At 37.8% G+C, this 22,523-nt stretch overlaps 1 protein-coding gene across 3 annotated transcripts in view; it reads right to left on the minus strand.

Moving 5' to 3' along the window:
- The window catches only part of LOC105731347 (N-deacetylase and N-sulfotransferase 3), a 200,706-nt gene extending 178,814 nt beyond the window's left edge, over nt 1-21,892 (minus strand). For 2 of the 3 annotated variants that reach the window (XM_012473040.2, XM_012473043.2), the window contains exons 1-2: nt 21,126-21,252; nt 848-1,982 (exon numbers count right to left, since the gene is read on the minus strand). In XM_012473040.2, coding sequence (XP_012328463.2) covers nt 848-1,828 — 981 coding nt within the window. In that variant the 5' untranslated portion in view covers nt 1,829-1,982; nt 21,126-21,252. Of the gene's footprint in view, nt 1-847; nt 1,983-21,125; nt 21,253-21,807 lie in introns of those variants that run through there. The other variant, XM_012473042.2, reaches the window with a different exon arrangement.
- Nucleotides 21,893-22,523: the final 631 nt, after the last annotated feature.

The following is a 22,523-nucleotide window of genomic DNA, read 5'->3' on the forward strand; positions in this document are numbered from 1 at the left end:
TGTATAAAAAGTCTCACTTTTATGAGAAATCAATATGTAGCGTAAGAGAGAGAGAATCCTATGGCACTTCAAATAGGAAACGAAGATAAATGTAGAGAATTTTAATTTAAAATTTTATTAATAGTAATCAATCAGCGGTTTATGTAACACAATCAATTCTTAATAATGAAAAACTCTTTCAAATAATTGTTTTCTGTTTAAGGGCAGCAGTTTTACACAATAAGAAATGCAATGCAATTTAAATGCAGCATGATTGGCTTCATATATGTGTCAGAAGTGTTCACTGAAATCAAGTTAAATCCTCATATTTATATGTGAATAAATATGCTTGTAGTCATTGATCTTCATATTTAGTAGTACTGATTTTCAGAGTTTCAGAAAAATATAAGAGAATATGCATTGTATATTTGACCTCCAAAAGTATCTGAACTTGCTACTATGAGATCTGTAATTTTTGAAATTTGTGAAAATATTTATTATCATAAAGACAAATTCACTTTAATTTCATATTTAAATGAACTAAGTCAGAGATCAGTAATAGTTTTTCTGAGGTAGTTTCTGGAAAGTAATTAAACAGAATGGTTTCTACTCTAGTTGTGAATACACGTAGAAAACCATTTCAGGATGCTGCCACACTCAATCTTTTAGTAAAATCTTTATTTTTCTTGATTCAGATAGAAATATATTATCTTCCTAGTTAATTTAGGGTGAGCAATAATCTTAGATTGCCCAGACTTTTCCGATAAATCCCACGTCCTGGGTAATTCAGTTGTGGTACAAACTGCGATAGTTGTAGCCCTGCTGGGAGATGAACTAAACTTTGAAACTTGAGAAAATAGAGCCTTACCTTTACATCATTGGTGTTCATTCTTGTTCCCTCTTTTCCTACAAATATGTCATCAATGTCCACAAGAATATACCTGTCCAAGGACAACGTCAGCCTCTTCCCTGATAAGAAGGAGATGGCATCTATGAAGATGAGCTTGTGCAGCCAAAAGTTCAAGTTGTTGCCAAAAAGAACCCTCTGAATTCCATCATGAAGCCCCAGGTCATGTATGATAGTAGCATAAAAAGCACCTTTAGAGATGGAAGGAGAAAGGTTTTCTGGGGTCTTTACTTTGGCAAATATTACTGGTTGGTAGGCCGAATGATTGATCTGAAAAACTGTCCAGTCAGTTCCAGGTAAAGAACCTTTTTCAAGCTTGGAAGATTTGGTCATATGAAGCAATGGAGAATGAGGATTAATACAACAATCTTTTACTGCAATATTTCCATAAATGGAAAAAGGGAAACCTTTTAACTGAAAGCTCTGTACACTCTTCTCACTAGTTTTGTGGAATCCAATGACACCCACACCGTATTCTACACAGTATTTGTCTAGAAGGCTTCGATTCCAAGAGTCCATATTTATATACTTTAAAATATTCTCATAAATAATAAGAATATATTTGCCTTTCATTTTGTCTATAAGCACTGGGAGATCTCCCTTTCCAGGGGCAATTTCAATGTGATACTGGAATCTACTTGATTCTAGAATCATAATGATGTCTTGACCAAGAGATGAGTACTGGCTCTCTACAAATACTAGGACTGTGGGGTCTGTCCTTGAGGCATCAAAAAGCTTCATTGCTTTCACTTCCATTAGCTTATATGGTAGGTGTTGGAGGTCACCACAGTCAACTTCTGAAGCCATCTCAGAGAGTTCATTTTCCTGTTTGTAGCCACTGTACAGGTAGTAAGCAGAAATGATAATGCTCACCATACAAAAAGTGGCAAGCAGAATGACCGTTCTTTGAAAGTGTCTGTGAAGCTTCATGATAAAACTCATGTTGTAGATACTCTCTTCAACTCTGCCAATAGAAGCACCATAAAATGTAAAAAAAAAGATGGTATTCCAGCTACTTTTCCAATCTCAGTCAAGAGTTTATGTCACCATTGCAGCTCATTTGTATCACTTAATCAAGACTCACAGAAAATATAGTCTGAAAAATAGAAAAGAATATAAAACAGTCAGTGTGCAGCATTAAAATAAGCAAGTTTTATCTTGTTGACTAGCATAAGTGGCAGAGTATTTGGCAGATGAACTGAGGTACAGTATATTTGAAGCCCTCTCTTTCCTTCTTCCAGATCTGTGTGAAGACGTGGGACTGATGGAATGAGGAAAAGGGATCCATTGAGCCCTCTATCCCTAGTACAAAAAAGACTGGGCTAACAGGAAATTTCATGATATTCACTGTGCTTTGCATCAAACTCTATAGATAATATAGAACAAAGACCACGGAGAGGTCACCTGAGCCATACACTGGCATGTCTTGCCATCTGGCTACACATTATGTAATACATACTCAAGCTGTTTGTGTTTAATTACATGTACTGAATGTTTATGCCACAATTAAAACATGTTTTTTCTTTTCTGAAAAGTTGTTAACACAGTCAGTTTTATCATTGTATATACATTTTACATTCATTAGAGAAACACCCTTATGATAATTGTTCTCATTAGAATAACCATTTCAAGATGCATATATGGTCCCACAATGCAATTAATCATTTTAGAACTGTATATTTTCATAGTTGCATTTTCCAAAAATCAAAACAGTGATGTGATAAGATGAATGTGAGGAATAAACTACTTCCCAGGGTTTCTGCAAATCTGGTGTGAGACCATAGGGAATCATATACTGTTGGAGAAGAGCATATTTACCCATTGATTCACTTTCTATACCATTCTATTTCTGCTTTTTGAGAAGGAGTTTAGCAATGATGTGAAAAACTACTCCAAAAATGTTTGTAAAAATGCAAACACCTTGTTATGCAATAATTTGAAATCCCTTTCAAGTCTTAGTAACCTTTGAACATTTAGTAACTTTGAAAAATAATTAAGAAGAAACATGGGTGCTTTTTTTTTATTTGGCTGTTCTACATTTATTAGGATTTCACTTCTTCAAATATCACAGCACACTGATACAGATTTATTGTTAAGAGTATTTTCAGTGTATGAAGCTTAAGCAAACTGTGTATAGATCTCTGTCAACTGAACAATATTTTTTCTCAGGTAATTGAACTAATGGGAAACAAACGTATTTCCTGGCTAGTCAAATCCAAAATAATATATAGCCATACTTGGATTTACCTGGGCATCTAAGGAATTCTTTTCCTTTTAAAAAAATTCAACTGTTATTTTAGAGTGTGCACATGCAGGTTTACTACCTGGGGATACTGTGGGATGCTGACGTTTAGGGTATGCTTCCTGTCACCCAGAAGTGAGCATAGTACTCAACAGGTAGTTTTTCCACCATGTTCTCAGTCCTTCTCCTCCCTTTAATAGTCCGCAGTGTCTGTTGTTCTCGTGTTTATGTCCACTTGTGCTCAGTGTTTAGCTCCCACTTATAAGTGAGAACATGGGGTATTTAGTTGTTTGTTCCTGAGTTAATTTGTTTAGTCCTCCAGTTGCATCCATGTTGATACAAAAGACACGACTTCATTCATTATTACGGCCACATAGTATTCCATGGTGTATTTGTACCACATTTTCTTTATCTAGTTCACACTTGATTGGCACTAGTTTGGTTCTTTATCTTACTATTGTAAATAGTGCTGTGATAAACATACAAGTGTATGCATCTTTTTAAGCAGAATGATTTATTTTCCTTTGGATATATACCCAGTAGTGGAATTGCGTGGTCAAGTAATAGCTCTGTTTTAAGTTCTTTCAGAAATCTCCAAACTTCTTTCCATAGTGGTTGAATTCTTTTACATTTCCACCAACAGTGTACAAGCATTCCCTTTTCTATGCAGCCTCACCAGCATCTCTTATCTTTTAACTTCTTACTAATTGCCATTCTGACTGGTATAGATGATATCTCACTATGGCGTTGATTTGCATTTCTCTGATGATTAGTGATGATGAGCATTTTTTCATGTTTATTGGCTACTTGTATGTCTTCTTTTAATAAAGAGATGATTTTGGCAGAATGTTTAGCACTTTCTAGGTATAGAATCATATCATCAGTGAAGAGAGATAATTTGACTTCTTTTTCTATTTTGATGTCTTAGTTCTTTCTCTTGCCTGATTGCTTCTTTGAAGAAACATCTGTTCATGTCCTTTGCCTGTTTTTAAATGGTGTTGTTTGTTTCTTGCTTGTTGATTTGTTTAAGTTTCTTGTAGACTCCAGATATTAGACCTTTGTCAGATGCATACTTTGTGGATATTTTCTCCCATTCTGTAGGTAGTCTATTTACTCTGTTGATAGTTTCTTCTGCTGTGCAGGTCTTTAGTTTAATTAGGTCTCACTAGTCAACTTTTGTTTTCATTGCAATTGCTTTTGGGGACTTAGCCAAAAATTCTTTGCCAAGGCTGATATCACAAACAGATTTCTTAGATTTACTTTTAAAATTTTTATAGTTTGATGTCCTGCATTTGAATTAATTTGCTGACTTAATTTGCTTAGGATTATAGCCTAGGCAACTTACCTTGAGTTAATTTTTTTTTTATATGGTAAAAGGTAAGGGTCCAGTTTCATTCTTCTGCATGTGGCTAGTCATTTATCCCAGCACCATTTATTGAATAGAGAGTGCTTTACCTATTGCTTGTTTTTGTTGGTCTTGTTAAAGATCAGATAATTGTAGGTGTGTGGCTTTATTTCTGAGATTTCTATTGTGTTCCGTTGGTTTATCTGTCTGTTTTTGTACCAGTACCATGCTATTTGGGTTACTGTAGTATAGTTTGAAGTCAGGTGATGTGATGCTTCTGGCTTTGTTCTTTTTGCTTAGACTTGCTTTGGCTATTCAGGATATTTTCGGTTCCATGTGAATTTTAGAACAGTTTTTTTTCCTATTTATTTAAAAATAACATTTGTAATTTGATAGGTGTAATGCTAAATTGCTTTGGGCAGTATGGCCATTTTAATGATGCTGATTCTTCTAATCCATGAGCATGAAAAATATTTTCATTTATTTGTATTATCTTTCATTTATTTCAGCAGTGCTTTTTGGTTCTCCTTGTAGAGATCTTTTACCTCCTTGGCTAGCTGTATTGTTAGGTATTTCATTTTCTTTGTGGCTATTGTACATGGGATTGCATTCTCCCTTGGACTCTCAGCTCTGACATTATTGATGTATGTATAGAAACACTACTGATTTTTGTATGTTGATTTGGTATCCTGAAACTTTCATGAAATCATTTATAAGTTTTAAGGCCTTTTGGCAGAATCTTTAGCACTTTCTGGGTATAAAATCATATCATCAGCAAAAAGATATTGTTTGACTTCTTTTTCTATTTGTATGCTTTATTTCTTTCTCTTGCCTTTGCATATATACCTGGTTGCCTAATTGCTCTGGCTAGGACTTCCAGTACTATAGGAGTGGTGAGAATGGGCATCCTTATCTCATTCCAGTTCTCAAGGGTAGTGGTTCCAGCTTTTACCTATTCAGTATGACATTGGCTGTGGGTTTGTCATAGATGTCTCTTATTATTTTGAGATACGTTCCTTTAATGCCTGGACTGTTGAGGGTTTTTATCATGAAGGTATGTTTGATTTTTATTATAAGGTTTTCTGCATCTATTAAGATGATCATATGATTTTTACTTTTAATTATGTTGATGTGGTAAATGACATTTATTGATTTGCATATGTTGAAACAGCCTTGCATCCTAGGAATAAAGCTTACTTGATCGTGGCATATTAACTTTTTGATGTGCTGCTGGATTTGGTTTGCTAGTATTTTGTTGAGAATTTCTGCATCTATGTTCATCAGAGATATTGGCCTGAATTTTTTCATCATGTCTCTGCCAGATTTTGGTAACAAGCTGATGCTTGCTTCATAGAATGAGTGAGGAAGAAGTTCCTTCTCCTCAATTTTTTGGAATAGTTTCAGTAGGATTGGTACCAGTTCATTTTAGTATGTCTGGTATAATTCTACTGTGAATCCATCTGGTCCAGGGCTTTTTTTGGTTGGTAGATTTTTAATTACTGATTCAATTTCAGAGCTTGATATTGGTCTATTCAGAGTTTCAATCTCTTCATGATTCAATTTTGGGAGACTGTGTTTCCAGGAACTTATCCATTTCCTCCAGATTTTCTAATTCATGTGAATAGAGATATTCATAGTATCTTTAAGGATATTTCTATTTCTGTGGAATTAGTTGTAATGTTATATTTCTCATTTTTGATTGCTCTCTTTTGGATATTCTCTTTATTTTTCTTTATTATTCTAGCTAGTGATCTATCAGTCTTGTTTATTTTTTTCTAAGAACCAACTCCTGGTTTCATTGGTCTTTTATATGGATTTTGGCATCTCAATTTCATTAAATTCTTCTTTAACTTTAGTTATTATTTTTCTGCCAGCTTTGAGGGTTTGTTCTCTTTTCTTAATTCCTTTAGGTACAAAGGTAGACTGTGGATTTGAGATCTTTCTAACTTTTTGATGAAGGCATTTAATGCTATAATCTTTCTTCTTAACATAGCTGCATCCCAGAGATTTTGTTAAGTTGTGTCCCTATCTTCATTAATTTCAAAGAATTTTTTGATTTCTTCCTTAATTTTGATGTTCACAAAGGAGTTATTCAGGAGCAAGTTGTTTAGTGTCCATGTAATTGTGTAGTTTTGAGAGATCTTGATATTGATTTCTTTATTATTTTTTAATTGCACTGAGGTTGGTGAGTGTTCTTGGTATAATTTCGGTTTTTTAAAATTTATTGAGACTTGCTTTATGAACAAACATGTGATCAATCTTAGAATATGTTTTATGTACAGATGAGAAAGATATATATTTTGTGGTTGATGGGTGGAGTGGTTCTGTATATCTATTAGGTCTAGTTGGTCAGGTGTCAAGTATAACTCCAGAGTTTATTAGATTTTCTCTCTTGAATATCTCTCTAGCATTGTGAGTGGGGTATTGACATCTTCCATTATTATTGTGTGGTTGTCTAAGTTCTTTTGTAGGTGAAGAAGAACTTGTTTTATGAATCTAGTGCTCCAATGTTGGGTGTATATATATTTAGGATAGTTAAGTCTTGTTGTTTGTTTGTGCTCTTTATCATTATGTATTGCCATTCTTTGCCTTTCTTACTTTTTATTGGTTTAAAGTCTGTTTTATCTAAAATAAGAATAGCAACTCCTGATCTTTGTATGTTTTTTGTTTGCATGGTAGATCTTTCTCCATCCTTTTACTTTGTACCTGTGGGTACCATTACATGTGAAATCAGTCTCTTGAAAACAGCAGATGGTTGGGTCTTGTTTTTCTATCTAGCTTGCTATTCTGTTTTCAGTGGGATGTTTAGCTGATTTACAATCAGTATTAATATTGATATGTAAGATTTTGGTCCTGTCATCATGTTGTTAGCAGGTTATTATGTAGACTTGATTGCCTAGTTGGATTATACTGCCTGCAGGCTATGTGCTTAGTGTTTTTGTGGTAGCAGGTGTTGCTTTTCAATTCCATATTTGGCACTCCCTTAAGAACCTCTTGTAAGGCTGGTCTAGTTGAAATGAATTCATTCAGCACTTGCTTGTCTGAGAAGGATTTTATATCTCTTTCTCCTAAGAAACTTAGTTTGGTGTCATATGAAATTCTTGGTTGGAATTTTTGTTTTAAAAATGCTTCTGGCTTGTAAGGTTTCTGCTGAAATGTCTGCTGCTAGCTTAATGGGGTTCCCTCTGTACATGACTTGACCCTTCTTCTCTCTAGTTGCCTTTAAGATTTTTTCTTTTGCATTGACCTTGGTGAATCTGATGACTGTGTGCCTTAAGGATGGTCATCTCATATAGTATCCAGCGTAGGTTCTCTGTATTTCTTGAAATTGTAGCTCTACCTCTCTAGTGTGATTAGGGAAATATATTCATGGACTACATACTCAAATATATTTTCCCAGTTGCTTATTCTGTCTCCCTCTCTCTCAAGAATGCCAATCATAAATTTGGTGTCTTTACATAACGCTTTTTCTCAGAGGTTTTGTTCAGTGTTAACAATTCTTTTTCTTTAGTTTTGTCTGACTGAGTTAGTTTAAAGATCCAGTCTTCAAGCTTTGAGGTTCTTTTCTCAGTTTGGTCTGTTCTGTTGTTAATACTTCTAATTGTATTATGAAATTCTTATACTAAAATTTTCAGCTTTACAAGTTCAGTTTAGTTTTTCCTTACATGGAACTAAACTGGATCGTATTTCATATTTCATCTCTTGGATAGTATAAATAAATTCCTGGAATTGGGTTTCAATTGTCTTCTGAATCTTGATCTTTCTTGCCATCCAGATTCTAAATTCTATGCCTGTCATTTCAGACTGGTTGAGAACCATTGCTGGGGAGCTAGTGGACTCATTTGAAGGTAAGGAGACACTCTAACTTTTTAAGTTGCTGGAGAGAATTCTTAGTATGATTTTTTTCACATCTAAGAAGCCCAGAGTTTCTTTAACAGTGATGTAAATTGAGTACTTCAGTTGGATTTGTTTCTGGATGTTTTCACATGGCCAAGGCTTTGTATAGGGTCTTTATTTGTGGCTGAATTCTTGCCTTTGGCTTTACAGGGGTGTATAGTGGCAAAATATTTTTAGCGTTGTAGTTTGGGCTGGGATCCAGTAGATGATGCTGGAGAGTAATGGGCAGTAGATAGCCTCTTCTCTAGCTGCATGGCTTCTCTCTATTTTTCACATTTGCAGCTGTGCCCTGAGGTGGCGAGGGAGAGAGATGACCTCTCACCATGTCCACTCTTGGACCTTGGGGGAGCCCCTCTGATCACTGACAGTGTGTCTGCATTTCTTTTGTTAGGTGTTCTGCACTGCAGGGCTCCCAGGCCAGAAGTTGCATCACGGAGATAGGAGACAACCTTTCCTGGTCAGTCCTGTGGAGGGAGGCATTCCCACTCCCATTCCAGCCCACGAATGAGTGTCTCACCCCTCTTAGTGCTTTGAGAGTGTGAGCTTCTCTCTCACTTGAGTGCCAGCCACAGAACTTGACTTGGCACTCCCAAGCTGGCTGTTGCAGCCCTCGAGCACTTGGATTGGCTTGGGGGTCCATCCTTCAGGCACTTGGAGCTGGATTCTGGGTGTGGTGAGGAAAACAAAGTGCTCCCAAGCCACCAGGAACATAATCAGGTGGAGCAAGGCAGCCAGGCTGGGCAGCAGAGATGGTACTGTGCACACATTCTTGTAGGGCTGCTAGGGTGTGGCCATGAAAGTGCTGGCAGGCTTGAAGGCCTGAAAAACAGACATAACCGAGTCCCACAGGGAAGTCGGCCCTACTTTCTTCTGGCCCAGTGGTTAAGTGGGGCTAGAGCTTTTTGGAGGGAGATGGGGAGACCTAGGTTATGGAAGCCTATTACCATGTTCTGCCAGAGCTGCACCATGTACAAAGGCCCCTGTTCCATGCTGGATGAAGCTCTGTCTTTGTCTACTCTCCTATCAGATCCCCTTGTCAGCTCAAATGTCATGGGGGATGTGGGGCCCTCTAAGCCAGGATCCCATAGGCCCGTGGTGAGGGTGGACAGTCCCACAGTCCCTTCATGTACCTATTCCCCAGGAGCTGTTCAGGGCAGGGGACTAGCCCCCACATTCCACTACCTTGTGCCTGCCTTCTCCCTTCTCAGCCTCAGCATCTGCATTGTATCTCCATCCACTTTTAGTATTTTCTCTCTAGAGATCTGTCCAAATTATGTTGATTTACTCAAACCCTTGGTTTTTCTCAGTGGGAATAGCATTTCTTTGCTGCATCTAGTTGGCTATCTTGCCCTCCTTCTCTGGAATTTCTGGGTGCTTCTTAGAGCAAAAGCTTATTAGACTTTTATGGTCCTGGAACTTTTTGAGAAATTATAATGGAAAATTAAAAAAATTAAGACAGGTCTTGTGATTGTACATAAGGCAGGCTAAAAGCTAGCTGGTACAACAAGCAGCATTGGTGAAAAATACTGTATTTAGTGTTTGTCATAAGATTAGGGTCTATTGCACCTCTGCTTCTTATTCATTGTGTCATTTGGGCCCCTGTACCAACTAAAATGATATGGTTAGAATAAATGATCACCAATAACATTCTGATTCCCAAATTCTGTGACATAAGCAGTGAATAATATTTTGAACAATAAGTTTATCTTTATGAATAATATATTCTGGAACAGAATTGTGGGATATTTATAGGATATTCTATTTACAGGATAAACATGTTATTTATCTTTTAAATTATACATTGTAGTTCATTCATTAAAATATTTAGGATATATATGTCATACATTCAAATATTTATGGGGCAGCTCTCATTCTATTTAAAATACAAATGTTCAGCAGAGTGAATTTCTTTAAAACATTCTAAATTATAAAGCAGAGACAGTGGCAAGAATGACAATAATGTGTGGGTTATGGATTAGAGACAATGACAATAACAGGATGAGAGAAGAAAGTGATCATGGCAAGTGGGGGAGTCTGTGAAATGCTCCAGAATGTGTGAGTAGGATTTGGGGAGAGCCTTGAAGGATGGGAGTAATTTAAACAGACATTTGAGATAGAGGGAATGTTACAGAGGCAGGAGTGAGCGCAATATTGGGCAAGGATCATGAATGATGAGTGGGAGGAAAGAGTGAGAAATACTTAAAAAATAAATTTGACTATGTATGGGTAACCCAGAGTATGGAAAGACTTGAGCGTACAGAGGTTGTGAAAGTCTGTAGGGTGATCTTACGGTTTGCATGTGTCCCCCAAAGTTTTTGTGTTGGAAATTTAACCACCGATGCAACAGTATTGGGAGGTGGGGCCTAATAAGAGGGTCTGCCCTCACGAATAGATAAATATCATCATCTTGGAAGGGGGTTGCTTATCTCGAGAGTGTTATAAAAGCAAGTTTGGCCTGCTCTTGCTCTCTTGCCCCTTTGTGCATGCTATCTTGCCCTTCAACCTTCCACCATGAGATGACACAGTAAGAAGGCCCTCACCAGATGCCAGCACCATGCTCACAAACTTCCAGACCTACAGAACTGCGAGCCATATAAATGAATGTTTATAAATTACCCAATCTGTGGTATTCTGTTAGGGCCACACAAAACAGAATAAAACAGGAGACATTATACTTTCTTGATTAGGGGGATAACATAACAGTAAGATTTTTCTGGGAAAAGAATTAATAACATGGAGAACATCATAGAGCAATCTTAGAGAGTTGATCTGGCAGGCCAGTGCAGTCTCATTTCTCACAATGCAGTCATAAACTCTTAATCATCATAGGTTAGGGAGAATTGTAAGGAGGGGAAAAATCTTACAAACACTGCAAAGAAAGGGGGATGAGAACTTAATATGCCATATGAAGGCTCTTTTAAATACTTTGGTATAGGTACAGATTATATTAAAGCAAATACAAATTTACTGGGGCAACAGAGTTTTTGTTGTAATTATAGTTATTTCATTTGATAAGTAATAGTACTTTTAAAGTTATGTACATGCTTATGACTATAATATTCTGGAGCATAACAGCAGAATACAAAATCTCATATCTTCCCATTTCTATGTTTCAATTTTACCTGTGAAGTGTTTTTGACTAGATATAAAATGTATTGCTACATTTTCCATTTCAGATAGCAGCATTTTACAATTTGTTCCCTTTGTCAAAAGTGAAAGGCATGTAACTTATACAGTTCTTATCTGTGATGAGGCAGAGTGGTGAGGAGTATTTGCTCTCACTATTTAGGACAGATGTTAGGAACCTATCGAAGTTACCTTCTCTGTTAGCCATTATAAAATGCTGAAGGACATTTCTTTTCCATTAAACTCTTCAAGTTTCCTCCTGAAGCTAAAGAAAATTCCAATGTATGTCCCTGAGGAGTTGGTCTAACATATTCATTTCATTTTATATTTTATTTTACTTTAAGTGCATACTATATCTGGCATTTCTCCCCATGTTATCCCTCCCCACCCCCGCTGTCTCTTCCCTACCCCTGCAACTGCCCCCAGTGTGTGATGCTCCTCTCTCTGAGTCCACATGTTCTCACTGTTCAACACCGACCTATGAGTGAGAACATGCAGTGTTTGGCTTTCTGTTCTTGTGGTCTGATATATTTAAATGAATACATTAAAATTCTCCTGTTTTCTGCAAACCCTTTTCAATTGCACATCTCACTTTGCCATATCAACGTCAGTCCCTGGTACAGATTCTCAGAATTTACTATTCATACTGCAAACTCAGCCAAGGACAGCTGCTTCCCATTCTCTGCCATGTTTCTATTAGCTCTGAAGACTTCAGGATAGACTGAACTGTTGCCATCACTCCTCCTGTGGAAGGTGGCACTGTAGCAGTAGGCAGAGGCAAAGGTACAGACTTCACCTGAGCCCTTCACTTGTGAGGCATCATGCAGATGGATAAATATGGAAAATTAAGTTCTTCCCCACAATTGCCCTGTGGTGTCTTCTCTGACTTTTCAAACTTGGTAAGACTCAGTGGGTATACATGGTCTTTGTGAAAAGAATATCTCCTTTGTGCTTATTGCCATAATTAAAATTTTGTTTAAAGTCAGCCTCTCTGTATGCCTGGAAGCTCCAAGAGGGTAGAGATAATACCTTTCTTTTATCTATCACTGCACCACTTGTGCCACAAAAAGCAATGACTTTTTGTGGAATTAATGGAATACAATGGCATCTTATGCCTGTAGGTTAATTTGACACTTTTACTGTATTCTAATGCTTTAACTTATCTCTTGAGGTTACAAATAACTGTAACATTCAGTGTTAAGTTAATGTAATCATAGCATCCCAACATGGGATAAATTTAATATCATAATATCTATGGTAGATAAAAACTTCACTCACCAAAAACACCTATCATTATGCAATTAGTGATCAGGTATTTATTGAACACCTACTTTGGAATTAGTGCTGTACTAAGTGCTGCAGACACCCCAGAAGTATATTAGGATATTAGGAATAATCCTTTCCCCTAGACAGAGGACTCTATTAAGGTAAATGAGACTTGTGAAACAGCAGCTAACAGTATGTTATACATAATAAATAGTGATTTATGTGGTACAGACTCTCTGCTACAGATTTCAAAAGAGAGAGAGACAGAGACAGAGAGAGATTAGTAAGGCTTAGGAAAGTCGGTGGCAATTTCTAAGAGACACGGCACTTGAAAGGGACATGCCATGATGCACTGGGTTTGGATGTGAGGATGGAGACAACATGTCAGGCAAAACTCCCTGGCAAGGTTGAAGAAATGGAGTGGTTGCAATGTGCTTAGCTCAGAGTGAAATTAACTAAAATATAGGATACTATGTTTTGGGTTGAAAATGGAAATAATATTTGATTTAAAAAGTGCTGCAGATTAATGAATATCCTTGAAAAAGTGATTGTGAAGTACAAGGTCATGAACTTGAAAATAAAGAGCATTGGATGCATTTGAACAGAGGGATTTGATAAAGATGGTGTTTACAGATGATTAATGTAGTGACACCCAGAATGAAGAATAACATTAATATGAACAGAGAGAGAACATGCACTGTACTGAGTGAAGAAGTAGGCAGAGTCAAGACAGTCCCAGCTAAGGGGCTGCTGCTGTAATCCATGTGGGAGGTGGTGTAGGTCTAGATTAAGGTTAGGAGGGAGAATGGAAGTGAGAGATATTTGGGAAGAAAGAAGAAAAGAACATGCTTATGGTTTGGGGAGGTAGCAGGCTTGGGGGCTAGAAAATGCTTATGGTTGGGGAGGTAGCAGGCTTGGGGACTAGAAGATAAAGATGCCAGTATAATAGAAACACAAAGCTTAGAGGGGAAACTTGCTTGATTCAGTGATGTACACTTCAGATTCAGATCGATAGATGGACCAAGTTATACATGTGATTAGACAACAAAATCCTAATGTTATTTAAAATAGTTGGATGTAGACAAAATAATAAACAAAATCTTTGGAAATGACAGGTCACAGAAACATCTGAATGTGCTACAAAAACCCAATTCCTGAGGAAAGCCTTTGCTGACTAATTCTATTCTTCCCCTTTAGACGGCTCCCTTTGGAGACTTTATCATAACTCTTATGAAATATTATTAACACCATTATTTATCTAATGTCTGTCTTCATTGTTAGACTGAAATTTCCAAAGGCATATGGCTCACATTTTTTCTCAGTAATTTTTCAAATAAGAAATGAGATGAAAACGCTTTTAAAGGCCATCAATATCAACAGGTAAACATTTCAGTATAGTGATGAATATGTTCTTAAAACACTTTCACAAAAACACATAGAACACTGAAGACTTTTGCATGGTCAGTAGGGTACTCTGAATAAGTACAGAGCAAACACACTAGCCTGGATGTCAGAGAGTTCCCATGGACACAACTGTCTTGATCAACCGTACAGAACTGACAGCTGTGGTTGAATTCTGCTCCCTGTTCAACCTATGATGAGGACTATGCTGAATGACCAAGAAACCGTATTTTAAGTTTTGAAAATCAACAAATCACTTAGGCATTCTGAAATAGTTAGGTTCAAGAAATTTACAATGTTGGATCAGTTACAAATGTCACCACATCATCAAGATTTCCTATAAGGCACCCTAAAGGAAATAATATGATATGGGAAGGCAGGGTAACAATAGCAATGCAGTTAATATTAATAAACACTTACATAGGTACTGAAACTGTGTTAGACCCTTTAGAGGTTCAGTAACCTGCTCAAGATGCCACAGCTAGTAGAGGTAGAACTGAAATGTGAACTCCAACAGCCTGCATCAAAGATACCACACACCTGGGAAGATAACTGCAACACGATCCTTCCACGCTAGGAACAAGTAGGAAATGCATATTGGGAAGCTATTACCTTTAGATGCTGCAGTTTCCTTATAAGAAAATTGGCTACTATGATACCTTCCTAAGAGGGTTTTAATGAGGCCAGGTACAGTGGCTCACCCCTATAATCCCAGCACAAGGGGAGTCTGAGGTGGGCATATCACTTGAGCTTAGGGGTGGAGACCAGCCTGGGCAACACAGCAAAACCTCATCTCTATTATATATATGTATGTATGTATAAATTAGCTGGTTATGGTGGTAGGTGGTCCCAGCTACTTGGGAGGCTGAAGTGGTTGGATTGCTTGAGCCTGGGAGGTGAAGACTACAGTAAGCCATGATCACACCACTGCACTCCAGCCTGGGCGACAGAGTAAAACCCTATCTCAAAACAACAACAAAACAAAGCTCTTTATAATAGTGTTTGGCACCTACAATGAACAAACAAAATTTATCTGCTATGATGATAATAATAGAAATAACACAGGAAATGAGAGAAATATCCCGAAGATGGCCAGTGAAAGTGTACTAAGGGTTCATAAAGGGACAGGTATGAGCACTTTAGCTTGAGTAGAGTATGGGAAGCACATAAGCCCACCCTTAGTGCAGAGATCTAAAGTCAGATGGATCTTAGAACAAAGAAAGAGGCTCAATCAGAGGCATCGCCAGCACCATGTCCTTGGGCTTCTTTTCATCCTTCCCTCTTTCCTTAGATGAGCTCATCTACTTCTTGGTTTCCATTACTATCTACACTCTAGTAAATTCCGAATGTTCATTTGTAACTCAGACCTCCTTCCTCTAGGCTCTAGGATTTTATATTGATCTATCAACTTGATATAATAGCAACAACAACTCACATCGACTGTGCCCTTTCTTATTATATTCCAGTAGAATCATGTCACAAGCAAACTTAACCTGTCTAAAACTGGATTTATAATCTTCCTACTAGAGCCATCCTCAGGTCCCCACAATCACCTAATCGTGCATCCTTAACACCTTCTTTCACTTGCAGCAACTAATCTCACCACAAATGTTCTTGGCTCCCTCTACCATTTTCTCAATGCAGCATCAAAGCGGAACTCTGTTACTTCTTTCCAGCTGAGATCCTGTGAATGGCTGCTTATTTTACTTGCTGGTTAAAATTCATATTCTTATACATGTCCCACAAGACCCTGTGTGGTATGCTTCCCACTTTTATCTCTCAGGCCTGGTTATATGATACTCTCCTTTCTAAGTTCCAGGCAAATGGGTCCTCTTTCAGTTCCCCTAGAGAGAGAATCTCTTTCCTGTTTCAGGGTCTTTCCACATGCTGTTAGTCTGGAAGTTTTTTACTCCACTTCCCCATCTGGCTTCTTCCAAATCCTATGGTTCTAAGTATAAATATCCCTGCCTCACAAAAGTCTTCCCTGATCCCCCTGATCTGTCACATCACTCTCTACTTCACCTCTGTAGTGTGTTCCAAAGTTATAATTACTTATGTGATTTTCTGTTATAATCAGTTATGGAATTTTTCTGTATAGCTTGGAAGCATCTGTAAGTACTTGTCCTGTTCACTTCTGTATTTTTAATGTCTAATAGAGTGCTTGAAGTGAGAACAGCCCATTGAATAATTGTTAAATGAGTGAAAAAAGGCCTCTACTAAATTTTACAAATAGCAGCTGGCACTCACAAACTAGGGCAATATTTAAGTCAAACCATCCTCCATGAACAGCTACCTTCATCAGTCACACTGGCCTCAAACAGTCAAGGCGATAATATAAACATTGCAAATAGCAGTGACCACTTGATCAGAGCCATAAATCAGGTGTATCCAGAATGTGCTTTTCACTGAAATTTACTCAACTACTTATTTTTTCCCATTCTGAGATTTTTCAGAATTCAGCATGAATAGAATTGCTTTGCAGTGCATCTGTTTTTAAAAAGACTCCACCAAGCATATATTAGCCATTAATTATTTACCATTAACAAAAGGCAGAGGAAGCAATTAGTTTTTGGAATCACAGACAATTCCATATACATAGTGAAAGAACCCAATATATACAAACATATATTTTGCAAGCAATATTTGCAAGAGGAAGTGCCTACTTGTCAATGTAACCTATCTTTTCTCTTCCACTAACACCCACCATCATCCCAAAGTAAAAATCAATTTCTAAATGAAATAGAATCATGTTAAAGTTGGCAGTACAAGAAAAGTGAAAAAAGATTACCATCTGGAAAATGAGTATTAATAACTAAAGAGCTTCAGGTTCTAACATAAATGAAAGATATTTAAAAGATGCTGACAATATTCCTTTTCCTGAAAAAAGAATGAACTATAAAACTATAGTTTGTAATGTTGAAAAATGCAGCGGGAGACCTCAAATACATTACATGGATTTGCTAAAAGTAATTTAGTAATAATATTAAAAATTGACAAAAGCAAGCTTTTCTTGGGGAAAGAATGTGTGAAATCGTGTCATGTTAATTAAACACTGCTGTGGTAGGCAAGTAAGAAGCTGATTTACATGGAGTATGACCAAGAATACACTCTGTCTCTAGAACTGCAATTTTTAAAAGATGGATGAGAGAAAAGCTGCACTTGAGAGCATTAGCTTTGTTTGGTACATTAAATGGAAAATGACTTTCTATTGTAATCCTCCCTCCCTCTTTGTATTAAAAATTATGAAGGGAAGAATATGTTTTATTTACCTCCCTCAGTGTTATGCCATCCAGTGATGCAAGAGAAGAAAACCACCCCACTGCTTTTTGCTGTTTATTCTGCCTTTATGACTTAAGGGGGTAAATGTCTGCCTATACCCTCTAAGATTGGACCAGAATGCATGCATCAAAATATGCTGACATACTCTGTCACGTATGCTCACATATGACACATGTGAGTGCTGACAACGCAGCTTTCAGGGTCTAATCCAAGCCTTTTCTTTGTTCTTCATTAGAATCATTGGAACAAGAGAGTGTTAACCTGACCTCTCGTTAGTTGCCTGGACCATAAGATGTAAAGTTAAGAATCAGTGTTGGCTCTGCTAGGTTACATGAACCGGAGAAGGAAAGACACCCAATCTGCAGAGAGAAGATGATGCAAAAAGAGTAGAAAGGAATAATGAAAAAATATGATATAGGGAGTCTTGAGGAGGTTGAAGGTTCTATTCTATGGACACATCAATAAAGGAGTCAGGTAAATTATTCCTCTGTTACCTTGGGCACCTTTTAGAACAAGTGAGACTCAACCTAACTAGGGTAGCAAAAGAGGAGAAAGAAATCACCTAAACTAAACTGAATATACTTAATTAGGGAAGGCAACTCATTTAATTGTTCTGTGGTGTGCTTTATGCCTGGCACAAAAGTAGTTGCTTGGTAAATACGTCCTGGGTGAATGAATGAGTATTTCTTATGTAAGGGAAGTGGTGGAAATTGTTGGAGTGGTATATGGATTGCCTCTGTTACATCAAGAGGCATATCAAGAACAAATATTTGAAACCTGTAGAGAGGCAATGTAATATAATGGTTAAAGGAATGTGTGTTGGAGCCAGACTCAAACTTAATTCCAGCTTCACCACTTGCCAGGGATGTGATCTTAGGCAGGTAGGTACCCTCTCAGTGCCTCAATTTCCTCATTTGTGAAACAGGAATAATATTTACCTTAAATAATCTTTGTGAAGATTATATGAGCTAGAAATTAGTATGTAAAGTAAAACAGTGCCTGGTACAAGGTAGCCATTCTATGAGTATAAACTGTAACATCTCTACTAGCAAAAATCTAGACAATAGTACTTGATCACCAAGTTAAACCTCGTATTATTCACTGATGTTTTTTCATGTGTCTCCGTCCTGTCCTCCAGAGCAATTTCTAAAATGCTGAACAAACAGGATGAAAAAGGGTCTCTGGAATCCTCATTTTTCAGGTGAGGAAACCGAACCCCAGAGCCGGCAAGGGAGCTGTTCAAGGCCACTCCTCTCTTGGCAGAGCCAGGCCTAGAATTTAGATCTACTTTCATGTTATTTTCAAATATTTTAATCAAACACAAACATTCAGCAATGATATATACGTAAAATGGATACCCATTACTGAGATGCTTAAAGGTTTTAGGATAGGACTGCAATAATTGAAGCTCTTATTTGGCAACAGATAATCAAGAATTATAGTCCTCAGTAATATGTAGAAGATTTTGGGAAATGATTTATTATAGACATTAATTAATTGTAGTAGGTACTACTTTTTTTTCTCATCCTATAACTCACATGAAATTGATGAAAATATTTAGAGTGATAGGAAAGAATAAATCACTCATTGTCATATCCAGGTATCTAAGAGTGTAGTTTTTTACCATAAACAAACAGACAAACCAACAAATACTAAAACCACCTCTTCACTAATCTAAGAGAAACTTCAGTCATACAATAGTTTTGACCATTGTTCAGACTGATTATCTTTATGATGCAAGTCGTTACTTTTGCGGCCTGGCAGAGTTCCCTAATGTGGACAGGTGTCCAGAGTTCATGCATGTCTGTGCGAATGCTCATTTACAACAGACATAGCACGGAAAGTGAACTTCCACTGTCTTCTCTTACTGTCTGTACCGTTAGGCAATTAGAAATTCAAGGCACTCATTTAATTGAGAATAGTGTTTTTATACTTTATTCAATTTCCCTGATTTTATAGTGCATATAAATCACAAAGTATTTATATGTAGTTTTAAAAAATATATTTTGTATCTTAACAAACGCATATTTAGGTTACAAAATTGGCTCTAATCACCAAAAAGCAGCTGAAACTCAACCAGGTTTCAAGGAAGTCATATAATCAGAGTCCCAAGATTAAAAGAAAAAATGTAATTTTTTTACATTTTTAAAATTTTGAAATGACAGGTAAACAATTAAATGTTTATATTTTAGCTTGTAATAACTTGTTTAGCAGAATATATTGTTTACAAAAAGAACCTCCAATGCCTGATTATCTCTTCTACTATATATACTTTTAACAAACTTTTCAGTTACACCAAAAATCAATAGTTGCTGCAATGTAATTTGACAGAAGGTATATATAACTCCACCAAATTAAACTATAATAAATATCTCCAGAAAGAGATAAAAGTTTTATTTTATCTAAAACATTTTAGTAATGTGAGAATCTTTCATTTTAAAGACTATGAAGAAAATTAACTCATGTGATGAGGTTAAAATTAACATTATTTACACAAAGAAACAAATATTCTGTTTTACCATCAAGATGCTAAAGAAAAACAATAACAAAATTAGAAATGGTAAATACTGTGTTAGCCAGAGAAAGAAAAAAACAAAGAGCTTATCTTAGGCAAGCCTCTTTATGTGTTCAGTACTATTTTCAAAAGGAGACTCTTTCAAACTTATATCTGAAATCTCCATCTCAAATATAATATTGATAGGAAGCTATGGATGAAGAAAAAGAAAAAAATTCCCTACAGCTAAATATCAGATATTCTACAGTTTCTGTGTCTTATCATTCTGCTCTCTTGTGGTGAACAGCATTGCTCAGTAGTTGATAAGATGACATTTCTAAAGGTAAAAAAATAAAAAAAGAGAGTGTCCCAGATCAGTTGCACACATCTTAATATTTGATTTGTATTTTAATTTAATACAAATGTATTAAGAATGTAGCTGTTTATCTAGATGTGTTTTCTTCTAAATTCTTCCACATTACATGTTGCTGTATTTCAATGTTTATAAAGAATACAGATATTAATACATTTTCGACATTAAATAACTTTGATGCTTAAACAGTATCCAGCTATTAGAAAAACTATTTGAAAAAGGATCCGAGAAAACCCCTTAAAGATGTAACTTTGTTTTTACCTGCTCCCACAAAATGAATATATTAAATAGAAGATATATCTATTTTCTTTAAATTTAAAGTTTCTCTATTTGATATCTAGATTGATTCTTTCCAGTTGCATTTAATTTTATTAATTGTATACTTTTAAATAAAGTCTATAAAATAAACTGCATCCAACAGAAAGCCTTCAGAGGATCATTACTGTGTAGATAGGCAGGTAGTTTAGTTTAAGTCTCTGACGTTCCTTACAAAATTTTGTCAAGGCAACAGACATGTGATCTGTTAAACAAATCTACTGCAGAATCATTATAAGTTGGTGAATATCTTAAACAACTACAAGAGGTTATTTCTTTAATACTGTAATCTTATGAAAGGGAAGCTTTAAAATTATCCCTGAATGAGACCGTCCTTTGTTTCACTTAATGTAATCAAAATGCTCTGTATTTCTTTTTCAAGAATAAAATGAGGCACTTGTTCAATCTTGAAATTTTTAGATTTGGAAACAAAGTTATCTCTTAAAAGCCCCTACATTTATGAGTGAGGCATTAATGCGTAGTATAAATAAATACACTTACCTGGAATTAAAGTTCAGAGCTGAAAATGCTTGAGAAAGTTGCAATAGATGGAAAAGAAACGGAAACGGTATCACTCGCTACCATCGGCTCAGGCTTTTTGACTTTACAAGTGGCAGCAACACCAGTCCTGGCCCAGTACTCTCATATTATGTAACATCTTATTAATATTAGCCATCAAACTGCTACCAAGCTGGTGAGGCACTAGAGGGCAAGAGTGTCACATGCAAGACCTGTCGCCAAGGGACTGACTTTGGTACCACTTTGAGGGAAGACGGATGCTAACTAAGCTGATAAATAACAGGATGCCCGTATGCAACAGCAAACTTGTAACGTTCCTCAAAGAATATTTTACATGTCAATTTTCTGACTAGCCGAAGAATTAACAGGTTAATAAATATGCGCAAGCAAATAACCACACCATGAAAAACTTTCAGGATTACATTTACAAACCCACAGTTACCCAAGAGGCTGTTTGGTTTTTTTCTTTCCATTGTCTAAATAAACTTATTTAAAACAGGAGAAAAAAAGCTGGTTAAATAAAACGAGTGTCGGTTTCAGGACTCCCTCATTTCAAGCCGCGATAAACTTGTGTGGTCGCGGTGCCGCCTCTGGAGTCCGCCTTCCAAGGCGCCCGGCTCGGGTTTCTGGGCGAGGAGACCGGCCCGTCCTCCACGGAGATTACCTGGGGCTGCAGCCAACGCGGGCTCCTCCTTCTCCTGGGTCCTCCGCCTCAACCGCTCCCCAGGGCGGCCCCGCGTCTGGGCGGCGCTCGGGGACTGCACTGTGCCCGGGGTCCGGCGGGGGCGACCCCTCCCCTCCGCGCCCGGGATCCCCGCGGACACAGCTGGTGGCGACTCCGACCGCCCGGGCGGCGGCTGCGGGGCGAGCGCAGCGGGCGCGCCGGGGACTCCTGCGCTGGAGAACCGCGGCCCCAGGACCCGCCCGGCCGCGCCGCTGCCGCCGCCGCCGCCGCCGCCCTCGCCGCCGCCTCCCAGCTCCAGGCCCGCGCGCCCGCCCCGGGGAAGGGGAGGGAGTGGGAGCTGGGGACGAGAGCCGCCTCCATCCGCCGGGCTCACGCCCCGGCCGGCCTTGCGGATCTGGCTGCCCGGGGCCTGGATAAGGAGCCCCCGGGGGTTTCGCTCCCGGGTTGCCAGGTCCAACCGCCCCTCCCAGCAGGTTGGCGGCAGCCGCCAAGGATAAAACCTCTTGTGCGGCCAGGGAAAGGGGTGCGAGTCCCTGAGGCGACGCTGGGAAGGTGGGGCGCACCCTCGCGGTCCCGTCCCCGCCTGTCTCGCTCCTGCGGTCGCCACTGGACACAGGGTGGCTGCGAGGCTGCAAGTTTCCTCTGTTCGCCAGTTTTTTCAAAGGCCATGTGCTCCAGCTCCTGAAGACAAGTGG

Source organism: Aotus nancymaae, unplaced genomic scaffold, assembly GCF_030222135.1.
Source record: "Aotus nancymaae isolate 86718 unplaced genomic scaffold, 86718_ANA_hifiasm-v0.15.2.pri h1tg000033l, whole genome shotgun sequence".
In the NCBI taxonomy this organism is placed as follows: Eukaryota; Metazoa; Chordata; class Mammalia; order Primates; family Aotidae; genus Aotus; species Aotus nancymaae.